Genomic DNA, 16,759 nt, shown 5'->3' with positions numbered 1-16,759 from the left:
GTCATGCAGATATCCAGGTGTGTGTTTTACCCGAGAAGACTTTCTACAGGGCTGTGGTGTAATTTCTACAGTGGATGGTATACATTGTTCTCTCGGGGAATTTATGGAGCTAGAAGGTGAAGTATTGATATGGCTTGAGGGAAAATAATTTGTAGGTAAGGGATGAAGTGAAGGAATAGGTGAGTCATGTATGGGAATAGACAGAGGTAATACAGAAGCATTATGGGATGTATGATGTCTAAGAGCAAAAGGAAATATATTTTCATGAAACACAACATTTCTAGAAACAAACACGGTATTGAGATGTAAATCATATAGTTTGTAACCTTTCATGCCCAAGGGATAACCAAGAAATATGCAGGGCTTAGCTCTAGAATCAAATTTATGTCGATTTTGAAGAAGAGTATTGGCATAACAAAGACAACCAAATACACGTAAATGAGAATATAATGGAGAGGATTTGAACAAGGTTTCTTAAGGAGATTTATTTTGTAGTATAAGAGTAGGCATTCTGTTTATCAAATGCACGGTTGTAAGAACACAGTCCCCCCAAAATTGTGGAGGCAAATGTGACTAAAAACGAATCGATCTAGCTACATTCAAATCATGCTGATGTTTGCGCTCAACAATGGAGTTTTGTTGTGGGGTTTCAACGCAGCTAAGTTGATGAACAACACCCTTTGATGCATAAAAGTGGCTCATGTTGAACTCAACTCCATTATCTGACCGTAAACATTTGATTCTAGTATTGAATTGTGTTTCAACCAGATTAAAGAAAGATTGAATGTGAGTTCTAGTTTGAGATTTATTGTCTAAAAGGTGAATCCATGTAAATCTAGTGTGGTCATCAACAATGGTAAGAAAATATGATGAACCAGTAAAGGATTTTATGGAAAAGGGGCCCCCAAATATCACAATGAATTAAATCAAAAGGTTGAGTGGAAATGGATGTGCTATGGGGAAAAGAGAGACGATGTTGTTTGGCCAATGGACAAATGTTGCAATTCTTATTTGATTCATGGAGAACCTGTGGAATTACATGAGAAAGTAATCTCAAAGGAGAGTCGGAAGGATGTCCTAATCTATAATGCCACAAGCTATTATTGACAAAGTTTACAGAGAAACTTTCAGAGGCTAAAGTAGTGACATTATTATTGGACATGAAATTTGCAGAATTGATAGAAACAGAATTCTTAGGTAAAACATAAACTAGATTGTGCATCAAATGATATAAACCTCCAGCTTCTTTACCCACACCAATCATTTTCCAACTTGTAAGGTGCTGAACAAAACAAAATTGTGATAAGAAGATGACACAACAATGTAGATTTTGAATCAATTTGCTAACAGATATTAAGTTGAAGGAAAAAGAAGGAATGCAAAGCACGCCTGTTAGAATAAAAGAGTCTGAAATTTTAACTGTGCCAATGTGAGTAACTGAGGCATATTGTCCATTGGGTAATCTCACAGATTTGGAAATAGAAGAAGTAATGCTTGTAAAAAATGACATACAACAGATCATGTGATCTGTAGCACCAGTATCAATGATCCAAGAGGTTTTGGTAGAGTTTGTGAGGGAAGCCTGTGGAGTTAGAGACAAAGATGATGCAAAAATAGAATGTTGTAAATCTAGATCATGAAGATGTATACCATTTGTGAGTGAAAAATCACTTGTACTTGTCATATTTTCACCTTGCATTGAGTCTTCTGATTCTTTGGTTACAGATGAGGAAACTTGGTTGACAGACGAGTCATGCTCTGAGATGGATGGCTTGAACATGTTAATGAGTTGCTGGCATTGTTCATAAGTAATAGGAAGCCGAGGGGTATTACAGTTAGAGACTTGATTAGCACTAGGAGGTGCATTCTTTCCTCTATTAAACTTGTAACCAGGAGGAAAGCCATGAATTCTGTAACACTTCTCCACAGTGTGGCCAGCAATCCCACAATGAGAGCATATAGGTCGATCTTTTCGAATATAAGAAGACTTGTTACCAGCAAAGCGATTTGAAGACACAGTCTTTGTAAACAAAGCAGTAGTGTTCTGATTGAATGAGATGCTTGATGAAGAAATCATACGTTGCCTCTCTTCTTGGATAACAAGTGAGAAAACTTTATTGATTGAAGGTAGTGGATCAATCAACAGAATTTGACCTCGAACATGTGAAAAACTTTCATTTAATCCCATTAGGAATTGATATACTTGTTGTTGATGATGGTAAGACAAAATAGTTTTCAAGGCTCCATATGTGCAGGTAGGGATTGGTTGGTGATTTCCTAACTCATCCCATAGTCCTTTTAAAGCAGTAAAATATGAACTTACAGAATTGTTCTCTTGTGATAAACATGAGATGGATTTCTAAAGCTGAAAGATGCGTGGTCCATTGTGCTGAGAAAACATATCTTGAAGGTCTTTCCATATTTCAGAAGCATCATCAATGTAAATGATGCTATTGGCAATCTCTGTTGAAACATATTTGAGCCCTTGATTCAGTTGGGAATGATCTCAACCGTTGGCTCAAAGTAGGCATGGTGCACTGTCAAAACTGCAGAAATGGCTGTCTGAGTTGGCATGTTTAGGCCGGCGCTGGCGCTGTCTCGCTGCCATTCAGACTGATCTGTTTACTTGAAGATGTATAGAAACTGCAGGGGATCATTTTCGTGTAAGATTTGTCAATTTTGGTGGTTGTTAGGTACACTAAATTCAGCTGCAAAGTAGGTAATCGGACCAGCTTTTTTCAGAAAAAAGTGAAGAAGATAATGAACAGTTTTTTGGCCAAATTTCATTTCAATCCTCCATCTGTCAATTTCTTTCAATGGAACCCCTAATTGACCATCAAACTTTTAATTGCTTCCAATTTGGCCCCTAATTTCAACCAATTAACTTGGTAAAAATTAAATTTGATCTCTTAAAATTCCAATCTTCTCAATTAAGCCTAAATTAGGCTCCCAAACTTAATTTTTTACCAATTAAGCCCAAACAAAATTAATTTGAAACATTTAAAGTATAATTAATTCCTTGCACTTAGTTAAATCCTTTAATTGGACCCAAATGAACTCTTAAACATAATTAAAAATTCAATTTGGCCCATGATTAAATCAAATTGGCATATTAAAATTTTCATTATGTCCTTGGACTTAATTTTTATGCAAATTCATCCAATAATGATTTAATTTGACTTTGAATTTGCATTGTTTTCTCCTTTTTTTGGCATAATGGGGTACAAAAAATTTCAGCTTAATTCCCCGGTATACTTTCTCTATATTGCCAGCTTTTTATTTTATTTTTTTATTTTTATTTTGAAAAAAAAATTATTTTTAAAGAATAACCCAGAATTGGTTATGACAGAGGTTCAGATGGACTATCAGCTAACTGATCACAGGGAGGCTGTATATAAGTTGTTTGTAACAGTAATTCAATTAGATGGCTTCCAACCTGCAAAGTGCAAGGACATAAATCAAATTTGTACACGATACATTTGTTCAAGAAAATTAGCCTTTATCTATGATTATAAGTGTTGTAACCCATTTTTGGGTCCCCACAAAAATAAAAATAAAATAAAATAGCCAAAGGCAGAAGCGCTCAGAAAATGGTCAGAAAATTGGTTAAGGAGTATAAAAATACAAAGATTGGATTTTGACAGTATATTCTTGAAGGATGAAGGCCCTGGTTAGAAGGAAAATTTAAATTTTGAGCAGAAAAGCCCAAATTTAGATGTTTATGGACTTAATTGGATTTTTAATTGGATTTATAGAGGATTTGATTACAAGGAAAATTGATTTTTAAGTCAATTTGGGCTTTAATTAGAAGAAATTTAAGTTCTGGGGCCAAAATATATTTTTTAGGATTTTATTGGGTCAAATCAGGGGCTTAATTGCATAAATATTGAAGTTTAATGGCCAATTAGGGGCTTAATTGTGAAAATCCGAAACCAGGGACCAATTTGGAAAAGGCGCAAAGATAGAGGGGGCTGTTTGGAATTGATTCAGGGGCCTAATTGAAGAAATTAGAAGTTTATTGATCAATTGAAGGCTAAATTGCATAAATCAGAGGCCAAGGACCAAAGTGGAAAACGCGGCCAACTATGGGGACGGGACCGAAATTGGCAGGGACGCAATTGAAAGGAACAAAATTAATTGGGGGACTGATGTGAACATTGGCGCGTTTCTGGCGCCACATTTGAATGAAACGGCGCGTTTTCTCCAAAACAACGTCGTTTCATGCATTTAAAAAAAAAAAAAAGGAAAGACCAAAACGATTGAACGGCATTGTTTCTCTTCTTCTTCCCCCCGCAGGCGCAGCAGAGAAGAGGAAAACCGGGGTTTTTGTCCCCGCCTCTCTCCTCACGTGCCATGACCCGACGCTCCAGGCCTTGGGACCCCCGAAACCGAAGCCAATGGCCGACCACCCGCCGCACCACCAAAACCAAGAGAAACACGCCTTGGCAGCGGCGCCTGCCGACCGACCGACCAGCGCGCCCCACTCCCCATGCAGCCATGCCCCGATACCCTATAAATAGAGAAGAAACAGAGTAAGACGGGGACGAAAGAAAAACAAAAAAAGGGAACCCGAGAGAAAACAAAAAAAACCAAGAGAGAGAGGAAGAGAGATAAACACCCAACCAAGGAGAGAGAGCCAACGAAAACCCAAAAAACCAAGAGAAGAGTGAAAGTTTGAAGCCGGGGGAATTTAGAAAACGAAAACCAAGCAAAAAAAAACCGAGGGGACGTCGCCAGATTATTTGGAAATCACCGTGAGGAGCCGTTGTGAGCTAGGACGCTACGACCGTCTCCACCGCAGCACCGCCAGCAAGCCGTCGTCTCCAGCGCCAGGTACGCTTCCTTTTCCCCCCCTGTGCATTTTTTTTCGAAGTTTGCAGCAGTTGCCTCCTGCATTCAGAATCGTTCTGCATGCAGGAGGCGGGGGGGGGGAAATAATTCCCCCCCCCCCCGTGTTTAGTTTCTTTCTTCTCTGGGCCAGATGAGTTCTGGCCCAGAAATATGTGGGACGGGCCAGAAGGATTCTGGCCCGACCCGGTGGTCTGGGCCGGGTCCGTCCCAGACCTAGGCATGATTTTTTTTCTGGGTCGAAACCGGCCCAATACCTTTTGGGCCGAGTCTGGCCCAACGAATTTTGGGGGCTGGGCCCGTCCCAGTTAGATGGGTCGGCCCATCCCACTTAATATATTAATATATTTATTAAATTATATTATATTACTATATTATTATATTATATTATGCATGTATATATATATTTTTTTAAAAAATAAAAATAAAAAAATCGAAAAAATCTAAAAAATATTGTTGTTTTCTTTTCATACGTATTATATATATATATATATATATATATATATATATATATATACATTGGTTTGTATTTTTATACTGTGAAGATACAAATTCAGTGTTTAAAAATACCCGTTTTCGTAAAAAAAAAATGTTTACAAAAAAAAAAAAATGTTTTCTTGCGTGTTGCATACGGGCCAACACTCTAACATGTTTTGAATGTTCTTTTTATAAAAAAAAAAATATTGGAAGCTTTGAAAATGTGTTTTCGCATCGATTTCTTAAACACAAATTATTTTCTTGCATTTCTGGATTTTACAACATATTTATAAAAACTCCAAAGGGTATTGACCAATATTTCAAAAAAAGCTATAAAAAAACCTTATTTTGGATGAGGAAATTCATTATTATTCACCGCTAATGTTTGGATAAAGTAATCCTTAAAAGGATGAATATCCAAAATATTATTGGGAGTAATAAATCCACACACTTTCTTGAAAGAAGCCTTGATTATAATCGAGGACATTTCAAAAATTTTTATTTTTTTTTATTTATTTTTTTTACTCCACGGTTTACGAGTTGTGAAAGTATGAAATACTAAGGCGAGAGATGAGTTTTTAAGAGTTGTGAAATTTTTTAGATTTCTTTTTTTTTTTCCTTTTCCTTGCAATTTACGAGTCGCAAACTCTTGAAATACTAAGGGAAAAATGAGCTTTCAAAGCACATGGAATCTTCTTAGATTTCTATCCAGAATAAATTGACGGGACTAGAAACACCAACACCATAGATTATAGAGCAAACCAAACACCAAACAGCTTACCTTAGGTAGGGCGTACTAGGAGTGCTAATACCTTCCCTTTACGCAACCAGTCCCTTGCCTTAGAATCTCTGAAAAACCAGTTAGGGTTCCTAGTGACCAAAATACTAGATGGCGACTCCAAAGAACCAAATCATTAAAACAAAAAAAATCGCCAGTCAAACCCGCATTTGGATTTTTTTTTAGGGGTGCGACAATAAGCACACAAACCTTAGCCCTAGCATCTGCATTCCATGGTTTGAATCATCCTTCCCCTTCACAATCTTCCTCGCAGCTGGCAGCTTTTGTTTTTTAATCAAATCAGTAACCTTTTTTCTTAGGTTTTCTTGTTCCTTCATGACAGCAGGGGATTCACCTTCTACACCATTCTTGCTGTCATTAGCCTTTTCCTTTTTCTTCCTTGTTTTCTCCAAGATAATTGTCTATTCTAATCTGTTTCATCATAGAAACTGTTACAGATTCAGTCCTCAGTTCAAAGAAAGAGAACAAGACTGAAGAGTTAGGAGGTCCAAAAAATGGATTAAGAATGCTACACCTAAATATCTGCTTCATTGTATAGTTCTTTTTTTAAAAAAGAAAACAAGGAAAGAAAAGAGTAAGCAACTCCCATAGTCAGAAGAGACAGTAGAGCAAAGTGTCACGCATGCCTTTAACGTCTAAACCAAGAGAAAAACTTAAACAACTTACAAAACAAAGGCACAAACAAGAACACACATAATTGAAATGATAAAGATAATTGCTGTCCCCAACAGGGAAATGCAAAAGTATAAATCCATAGTGAAACAATGTCAAAACATGGGATGAGCTCTAACAAAGGAAAGTTGAATGTCACTCTTATGAGTCCCCCATGCCCATGCTTTGAAGAAATTGTAGCTCAAAAAAGAAAGGCGTAGTAGAATATTCAGCCTAATAAGGCCCGTGATATGAAAAGTTTAACACTTAATGAAAAAAATTGTAAAAACTTACTATTAAAGGATCTTACACTACATTGTTTTTCGTACCTACATTTAGTGTCCTCCCTGGAACTAGATGCGGAACCAAAGGGTGGCAAGCAGGGGCCTGGGCCCCTGCAAGACACCCCTGTAAAATATTTAAGATTTTTGTTATTTAGTATTTAAATATAAATAAGTAACAAGTTATCTAATAATAAATTTATTATTTCATTAATTAATTATCTTTGAATATAAAATTATTTCTTTGTTCAAGTTGTAAAAAAAAAATATATAACCTGTTCAATTTAATTTTTTTTTACTATTTTTTATCTTTCTTTTTTAGAATCCTAACCAAAAAATATATAATAATACAAACAATGTAAAAAGATTAAAATAAAGTTCCCAATTAATTTATTGTCCATCAAAATAAGGTAATTAGTGACCCAAATTTAAAATCTTTTTTTTTTATGTGTGTTAAGAATTTAGTGAGGTTTTTTATATTTTTATATATATAATTTTGCTATTTTTTTCTAGTTTTATCATCTTTTTATTTTATGTTATAGTGAATGTCGCTTTTTCTAATAAATTAAATATATTTTATGAGTTTATTTTGATTAAGCTTGGATTTTTTTATGTTTTTGTTTTTAACAAAAATCGTTAAAATTATCATTTTTCTCGCATGTACTTTTACTATCACCAGGTCCAATAAATTTCACATGATCTCTCTAGCCAAATTAAATTCTTTAAAGAGCACATACTTTGACTTTAATTTAATTTAAGTTCTTTTTTTTTTAGGAATCAATAATCCCATTTTTTATGTTAGATTTGCTTTTATATATCACTTTTTTTTTAAATATATTAATTTTATTTTTATATATTAGTGTGGTTTACATGTAAAAATTTATACCTAATTGTATTAGTTTTGACCCTTCCTATTAAACAATCCTAGCTCCGCCTCTGAATTTTAACCATGAACAGCAGAAGAACTTGGACTGAAAGTAAAAACTATAGATATATAAAAAAGAAATCCAGAAAAACCCCATTCAACAACTTTACGGAACGTAACTTCAAAATCTAATTTTCCAGGCACTACTAGCTCCATAGATGATTTTTATCTCATAATTGTACATGGTAACTTTCATCTTTCTTCGTATAGTTCATCACCTCAGATGAAGGTTGTCTAAAAGTAAATTTAAGAAACTTTATGTTTTCCTTATCTTTCAATATTTTTATATGGGCACTCATTATCCTCTGTCTACAAATCAAACCGTAAGTAAAAATAAGCAAATAAAACATTAAAAATTACTTACCTGCTGCTCAATTGCATCACCAACCATACAAGCAGCAGTCACAACTCTTGCACATCCATGTTCCCCGTTCCAATCAACTGTCATTGCCATTGCTGCGAGTTCATGCATTGAAATAAAAGACATCTTGTCAGCTGGCAGCAGATCAAAATACGGAGCATAACCCTGCCTACTCTTCCCCGTTCCAATCAACAGCTGCTCTTTCGCAATTGCATCTCTAAAAGGCTCAAACCAACCAAGGAACAAACTCTTCATATATGGCAAATTAGGAGCCAACTTATGCTCACACATATCCTTCAAAAGCTCCTTATATTCTTTCGTTGCCAGTTCCCATGCTTCCGCCTCAATCTTCACTTGCCTTCTCCTTAAGACAATATGCTTCCTTGACCCTATTCCAGGGTTAGCATGTAGCCTCCTCCTCCTAAAGTGCTCCTCTTTCTCCTCTCCTTTCCTCATTTCTGGCAGCAATTCTTGCACTTCATCCGCACCAGACACATTATCTTCAACATCTGTTGATGACACTGCCTCAGCTGCACTCACATACCCTCTTGGACAAAATCCATTCCCATTACTACTATCACTATTTCTCAAAAAAATAAACCTGGGTTTCCCATAAAATCTTCATGGGTTGATAATTCGCCAATTGCTCGAAAACTTGAGTTTCTCAAAAAAGATGGGTTCTTTAGAGGCTCCTAAAAAGCTGTAAGTTCTTGGAAATGAAGGGAAATTGAGGGACTTTGATTGGGATTTCAAGGTGGCTTGTTTTGCGACGTTTCTCCACATAACTGTGGATGGTTTAGAGATAAATTGTGGGTTTTATAAAAAGTAATCAAAGGATCAAAAAGTTTTGGTAGAAAATATATGGGAGCTGGCCCTCTAATTAAAGGAAATGAAAAAAAAAATGGAATTGAAGTGATTGAGAGATGAATTAAAATGCGCGGGTAATGCAATTTGAGAAAGGAAATGGGTGAGGGTATGATAGTGGTATTAGCATACCCGCTTTAATTATATAGTGTATTTGGTATTGCGGTAGTTGTTATGTTTATGGTTTGAAAAAAAGTTGTTTTTATAAAAATATTTTTAGTTGAGATTGGTTTGAAAAAATAGGTGTTTTGATTAAAACTGTGGTTGAAATTAAAATTGAATAAAAAGTAGTTTAATATGTTTGGTTAAAAATGCTTTTAAAATTAAGGTTATAAAATAATTTAAAAAAATATATATTAATATTGATGATTTTTTATTTAAATATTATGGATTTAACTATTGCTATTATATCATGAAATAAATCATACTTTATATAAAATATTTTTTATTATTCCATAAAATCATCTATAAATCCATTACGTACAAAATACATTCGATAAGAACTACAGTTTCCATAATTTTTTAACGTGTAATAAAATTAGAAAAATATTATTATGTATAAAATTCACTCTAAACTAGTTTTTTTTTTTTAAGTTAAAAAAACTAACACATTAAAAAAAAGAAAAAAAAAACTAACACATATGCACTGTTCATGTTAATTGCACTGTTCATTGAACAGTGCCACTAACGTGAACAGTGCAAAAAAAAATAAGGAATTCTTGCTTTTTAAATACCGTGTTTCCAAACGCTAGGTGGGACTCAATAAAAAATTCTTGCTTTTTAAATACTGATATAACCTAAAATTACTACCAGCAAACTTTAATTCCCAATATCGCAGGGTTTCGAGTCTTTTGACAGCAGCTAAGTAACTTGGGGCATGAAATGTTGCACTGCACAACGAAGGTGGTTTTCTGTTTTTGAGAAGAAAAAACAAATACTTTGCCGTTGTTTATTAAAAATTAATTTTTTTTATATAATTTTTTCTTGCAAAATATATTTTTAAAAAGTGAATTAATTTTTCATATTTTGATAGTATCATAAAAAAATAAGTTAAAAAATATTTTTCAGTGTTTAGCTATATCATGAAAAATAACTTATTAATATTTTTTAAAAGTTTATTAAAAATAATAAGGAATATATCTTACAAATTAAAAAGTTAAAAGAGAATGAAATTGAAAAAAAAATTAATTTCATTTACTATCTCAAATATAATAAATAATAATTAAAAATAATAGAGATCAAATATAATAGATAAAAAAAATGGAAAGATAATGAGATTAAAAAAATAATTATAATTTCATAAATTATTACAAATAAAATAAATAATAATTAAAAGAATGAGAACCAAATATGATAGATAAAAATTTCAATTAAGAAAATAATAAGAAAAACAAATAACAATCATTAAAATCAAGATCAAAATTAATATAAAAATCAAATTTGATTAAACTCTAAGGGATGGAATTAAAAAAAATATTCAAAACAAAATATATAGTAATTAAAAGTATGAATATCAAATTTGATATAATTAGCAAATAATATGATATTTTTTAAATTTTTATAATTTTTGAAAAATATTTTTTTTAACTGAAAAATATTTTCTATTAACTAATTTTTTTAATGATAAATAAACACAAAACATTTTTAAAAATAATTTTTAAAAAAACCACTTTTCATAAAATAAATAGGATCTTAACATAAAATAAAAGTAACATATTAAAGATGTCGCCTTTCCTAATAATTTTATCTAATAGGTTGTCAGGATTTAGAGCACTTGTTTGTTTTTTAAATTCTTAAAAATTGAATTATTTATTTATTTTACTTCAAATTAAGTTTTTTTTATATTTTTTTTAAATTGTTTTGATGTGTTGTATTAAAAATAAATGAATAAATAGTTTAAAAATTTTATTTTAAATAAATAAATATTTTAAAAAATAATTATATATTACCATAATAACAAACACAGATAGAAAACTAAGAGAATTGTTTAGAATAGTTAGAATGCATGCGCTTGGTCGCACTTTAAGATCAATTTTTATGTATTTTGAATTTAAAATGCCTACTGTTAGGAGAAAATGGTTTTAAAACGTGGTCATTAATATTTTTAGCATGAATATTATAACATGAAATATCAAAATACTTAAAATTAATTTTAAAAAATTCTGAATGAAATTGATTTAAAATAAAAAACAAATTCTTATTGATAAGAAATTATTGGTTTTATCTTTTAGAAATATATATATTTTTTAATTTAAATATATCATACACCAAAAAACAGAGTTAAAAAAGTGGACAGACTTAAATATGTCCACTTTTAAGAAGAATGGGATTATCCTAAAATTTAAGAAGAATATGTTATATACAAATTAAACATTTTATTAATACTCACAATATATAATGTCAAGTACTGATCCCACAACAAAATTAATTATGTTTGCAAAATAAAAAACAGACAACATTTTAATCATTGAAAACATGTTATAATACAAATTAAATATTTAATTTATTTAGATTAGAAATACTAGTATTAGAAAAAAATAACAAAAAATAGTTGAAGCGAAAAGTAATATAACCATGTCCTAGGAAATTTGTGTCACTAGTTAATTAAGCATAAATCACATTAAATAATAATAATACATCATTTTTATTCACTACTTAAAATACTACATTTAATATATATATATATAATATATTATATATATATTTTTTTTTTTCTACATTCTTTCCTTTTCAATATTGTTTTCTTACTTACCGGTATATTTTTGTACTGTATAACAAGCATATTTTCATTAACGGTTACTGTATTTAATTCGTCACCTTTCTATATTCTTCTAACACTATTCTCCTCCTTCATCTATTCCCCCCTCGTCTTCTTCCTCGTTCTACATCAATAGAAAAACTGACGAGTTTCTCACTTCTGTTTTCATTATATTTATAGAATTAGTAGCTGGAAAAACCTCTTGGAATCTACGGTCGCAGAAACACCGAGACGCCACCGATAACCAATATTGCAAAATGTGAATCTAATTACCCCAAACCAAAACCATGAGCAAAAACTGACGAAGATCTTCAAGCTAAATCAAGTTAGATTCCTAACCAAAACCAAGGCAGCTGCTGGTGCTGCTGCTGCAGCTGCAGCTGCTCGAGCAACAGCTGCTGCTGCTGCTCGAGCATCAGCAGCAGCTGCTGCTTCGGCTGCCTCAGCAGCTGCCACAGCTGTGGCAGCTGCTGCTGCTGCTGCTCCAGCTGCCGCAGCTGCTGCTGCTGCACCCGCTCCAGCTGCTGCCGCTGCTGCGGCTGCACCCGCTCCATCTCCCGCTGCTCCCGCTCCAGCTGCTCCCGCTCTAGCTCCTGCAGCCGCTTCAGCCGCTCCAGCTGCTGCTGCTGGTTGACTAGCTCCTGCAGCCGCTTCAGCTGGTCGAGTTGCTCCTGCTGCAGCTCCAGCATCAGATATTCGAGTTGCTCCAGCTGCTGCTTCTGCCGGTGCTGCTGCCGGTGGCACAGCCGGTCCAGCTGCTGCCTCTGCCGGTTCATCAGCAGCTGCCTCCGGTGGCACAGCCGGTCCAGCTGCTGCTTCTGCCATTGCCGCAGCAGCACCTTCACCGGAAGCAGCTGCTGCTTGTGCAGCTGCTGGTGCAGCTGCAGCTGCTGCCGGTGCAGCTGCTGCTGCCGCTCCAGCAGCTGCTGCCGCTCGAGCGGCAGCTGCTGCTCCAGCAGCTGCTGCTCCTGCTCCACCAGCTGCTCCAGCTGCTCGAGATGCTCCTCAGGCGGCGGCAGCTCCTCAAGCTGCTGCTCAGACAAGTGCTCGCGCTTCTGGATCCGCTGCTGGAGCCACCGCTGGAGCGGCCGCCACTTCTGCTTCCGCTGCCGGTGCTGGAGCCATCCCTGCCACTGCTTGACCAGTTGGAGATGCTGGATCCGCTGCTGGTGGAGGTGGAGCTGGATCTGCTGCCACTGCTGCTGCTGCGTTGCTGGAGCTCCTTTGCCGCTGAGAGTGAGAAGGAGAGGTTAGAAGTGTTGTGTGTGTGTATATATATAGCTTGGCATAATGGGAATTTTCTCAAACTTTAATTATTAATGCATATTGTAGGGTTGAACAGTATCCCTCCAAACCACATTAAATTGTTACTGACTAAAAAGAATTTCTATCATTCGGTTAGGTAAAATTGTCATAAAAAAAATATAGATTAGATAAAAAAGTACTTGAAAACTAAACATTCATTTTCTCCACCACTACATAGTCAAACTAGGTGTTGAAAATATTATAAAAAATTTACGGAAGATAATAATAATACTGAAAATAAACATGTCAGGAATTATTATCATGATCAAGGATCATTAACACTAAAAATAATCGTAATTTCTGATTCATATCTACACAAAAAAATTATTATTGATACTGAAGATAAATCATGATAAAAAATTGTTATCATAATCAGAAATCCCTGATATATGAAGAGATCATCACTGATACTGAATATAATCGTGATTTTTTGTTCATATTTGCACAAAAAGATTATTTATACTAAAGATAATAGTAATTATATCTACAATAGATAGTCTAGAATTAAATGTATATTTTATTCATATTGCATCCTTAATTATAAGATTTTTGAATTTAAAAAAAATTGTAATATATATAATAACATGATGTAAACAGTATTAAATAATTACAGCAAATATATTTATGTAATTCTTCTTTTCACACATCTCTCTCTCTCTCTCTCTCTCTCTCTCTCTTCATTCTTTTATCTTTCACATGGAATCGATGTTACTAGATACTTGTTACGTAAATTCATTGCAGGTTAAAAAAAAAATTAACAAAAAAAAAATTTTAAATTAGAATTTTTAAATATGTTTTTGTATTTAAAATTTTTTTAAGTGAAAATAAAAATACAATTAAGCATAAAATATAATTAAATAAAATTTATAAATAGAACTTAATAATAAAAAACAACTATAAAAGATAATTAAAAATAAAACAGAAATATCAAGAAATAGTTGTAAATTAAAATATTTAATTTGCAAGATGAGACATTTACGCAATTGTGTTTACTAAATTTGTTAATTAAAACAAAGTTTTTTATTTAATCAAATAATAATAAAAATAAATAAATAAGAATAAAAAAATATAAAACATATAACCTGAATCATGAATTCAATCAAAATTCAATAATAAACCTGCCCAAGACTCCAAAATCATAGCTTTTAAATTGCATGCATTCGGTTACAAGTTTTGGATGTAAATTGTTATTTGATGGTATTGTGCATATTTTTTAAAAAAAGGTTGAATATAAATAAGCAAGTATTTTGTTTGTTTTAACTTTATTAACACATTCAAATTGAAAAAAAGGGTTACTGAAAATAATAAAAAAAATCTACCTTAAAAAAAATTACTTTAAAATAAAACCTAAGCGGAGAAGCTTTCCTTAATAATAATTACAAAAATCATTTCAATCAAAACTTTATTAATGAAAACTTGATAAATAATTCCTATATCATTTTCTAATGGGTATGAAGAAAAGTTTTTCTTTTCTTTTCCAAAAAACCACATTGTAAATAAACAATATAAAATAAAAGTTTTTTATGAAAAAATAATTTTTTTTATAAAAAAATTATCTCCACTTAAAAATTTAAGATGACAAATGAGATCTAAAAAATAATTTTTTATATTTAAAACAATTGAACTTAATATAATTAAGATTTTATTTATACACCCTTCTCAACATATAAGGACATGCTTTTTGATGCTTGAATTGAAAAAATAATATATGATTCAATTCTTTGCTCTTCGAGAACTTGGTCTAAATAAACAGTAAATAAAGAATATGGCAAACTTTTTCAATCCTTCATTCCCCACGTCATTATATCGGTTTATTGATTAAATTAAGTCAAAGTTCATTAAACATATTTTTTGAAAAAGAGTTAAATCTAGTCAATGTCAATTATGATGAAGTCAAGTTACGGTTTAAATTCATGGATTTTATTAATTTATTTTTATTTTTATTAAATAAATAAATTATGTCTTATATTATATTTATCTTTTAATTAAATACCATTTTTTGCCAATCACGCACACCTTTCATATACAAAATCTGTTTCCTTGTGAATTTTATTAACCTTTTAAAAGTTACTGAAGAAGAATATTATTACCTATTCTTCGATCCAGATGAAATCTCAACTCCACTGAGAATATTCGTCCATCTTTGCACCTTCTCCTCGTTTTCCCTGAAATTTTCTTCACTCTTATCCAAGACAATTGTGTACGTCTCTGTTTCATCATCTACCTTTGATTGCTCGACATCATAAGAAACGGGAAACACAGTGTCCGATCTCATCTCATCCATGAGTCCGACAATCTTATCTAGTTCTTCAAAGCACCAAGGTACAGAAGCACAATCTCTTACAAATATAATAATTGACAGCCCTGATTTTTCAATGGTCTCAAAGAGTCTTGATCTAATTTCCATTACTTTCTCTGGTTCCTTCTCGACTGACATAATGAATCTCGGGGCTAGATCTGACTTTAAATAGGTGAAAGCATTACTAGTGTCTGTGACTCTAGTAACAGGGAAGGACATTGGCCATCCAATGATGGTACCGACGAAGAAAAAGCTAAAAAAAGACTTATATATGAAGAAGCTGCTCTTTGCTTGTGACAATAAAAATGGACAGATGGTTGTGGTGTAATATTTATAGAAGATAACACAACAGACACCACAATTCTTTACCTTCACTCCTGGCTGGGAAGAATGAACCGACAACTCAAATGTCGCTAAAGGGATCCGTTGCTGCCCATTTTCTTGAAGCTCTTTAAGGTAATCAAAAGATAGATAAAATAGCCCAAATATGATCTAACAGAACTTTGATAGAGTCTACAACTAATTACTCATCGGCGGCGAAGGATAATTCTCTCTCCCATTGGCTTTGAAATGACAAACAAGAGAAGGACCTTCAGCACTCGCACTGAATGCAACACACACAACAAACCCCATGCTCCAACTAGGCACTTGCACACTAATTGAAGGTCCCTCACTTTGATGGTTAAACCAGCCTGGGATTTCATTTCCTGGAACAACGATACCAAATCCAGGTCTTGGATTAGACAAACCCTGTACCATAAAGAACCAAAATGTTAGATAGATAGAGGGAGAGTGAGAAACACAAAAAGGTTGGGGTTTGATTAAGAGAAAGACCTGGAGGTATACTTTCAAGCATGGCTCAACCCCATTTGTCTTGGCCATTATAGATAGTACAATTCCCAGCAGTTAAGACAAAGGAACCTCTGATCTTTTGAACTGCTTAATTTTATCGGATCTGGAATTGTTTTTAGTCTTATACAACCATTCAAATTTACTGTTTGAACTTTAGATGGAACCTCAGGCAATGATTCAAGCATCCTACAATCCTCCAAGAGCAAGCCATTTCAAGTCCAAAAAGCTGATTTATGCTCCTAGGCCAGGCTAACAAAGTAATTCTGCTCAGATCTAAAGACTTCAATGAAGATAAGCAGCCAATATCTTCAGGAAGTGCCCCTTCTCTTAGATTGCAAG

General features: G+C 33.2%; 1 protein-coding gene and 1 pseudogene across 1 annotated transcript in view; both read right to left on the bottom strand.

Moving 5' to 3' along the window:
* Positions 1-3,340: 3,340 nt before the first annotated feature.
* LOC140954796 (DNA-directed RNA polymerase 2, chloroplastic/mitochondrial-like) lies at positions 3,341-8,886 on the bottom strand (annotated as a pseudogene).
* Positions 8,887-12,036: 3,150 nt separating this feature from the next.
* LOC118036658 (TMV resistance protein N-like) overlaps positions 12,037-16,759 on the bottom strand; it is a 12,625-nt gene continuing 7,902 nt past the window's right edge. Inside the window, exon 7 of the mRNA XM_073405822.1 lies at positions 12,037-13,194. Within this exon, the coding sequence (XP_073261923.1) occupies positions 12,291-13,194 (904 nt within the window). The 3' untranslated portion in view covers positions 12,037-12,290. The remainder of the gene's footprint in view (positions 13,195-16,759) is intronic.

Source organism: Populus alba, chromosome 17 (genome assembly GCF_005239225.2).
Source record: "Populus alba chromosome 17, ASM523922v2, whole genome shotgun sequence".
NCBI lineage: Eukaryota > Viridiplantae > Streptophyta > Magnoliopsida > Malpighiales > Salicaceae > Populus > Populus alba.
The sequence above is the reverse complement of the archived record's forward strand: the minus strand, read 5'-3'. Positions and strand labels throughout refer to the sequence as shown.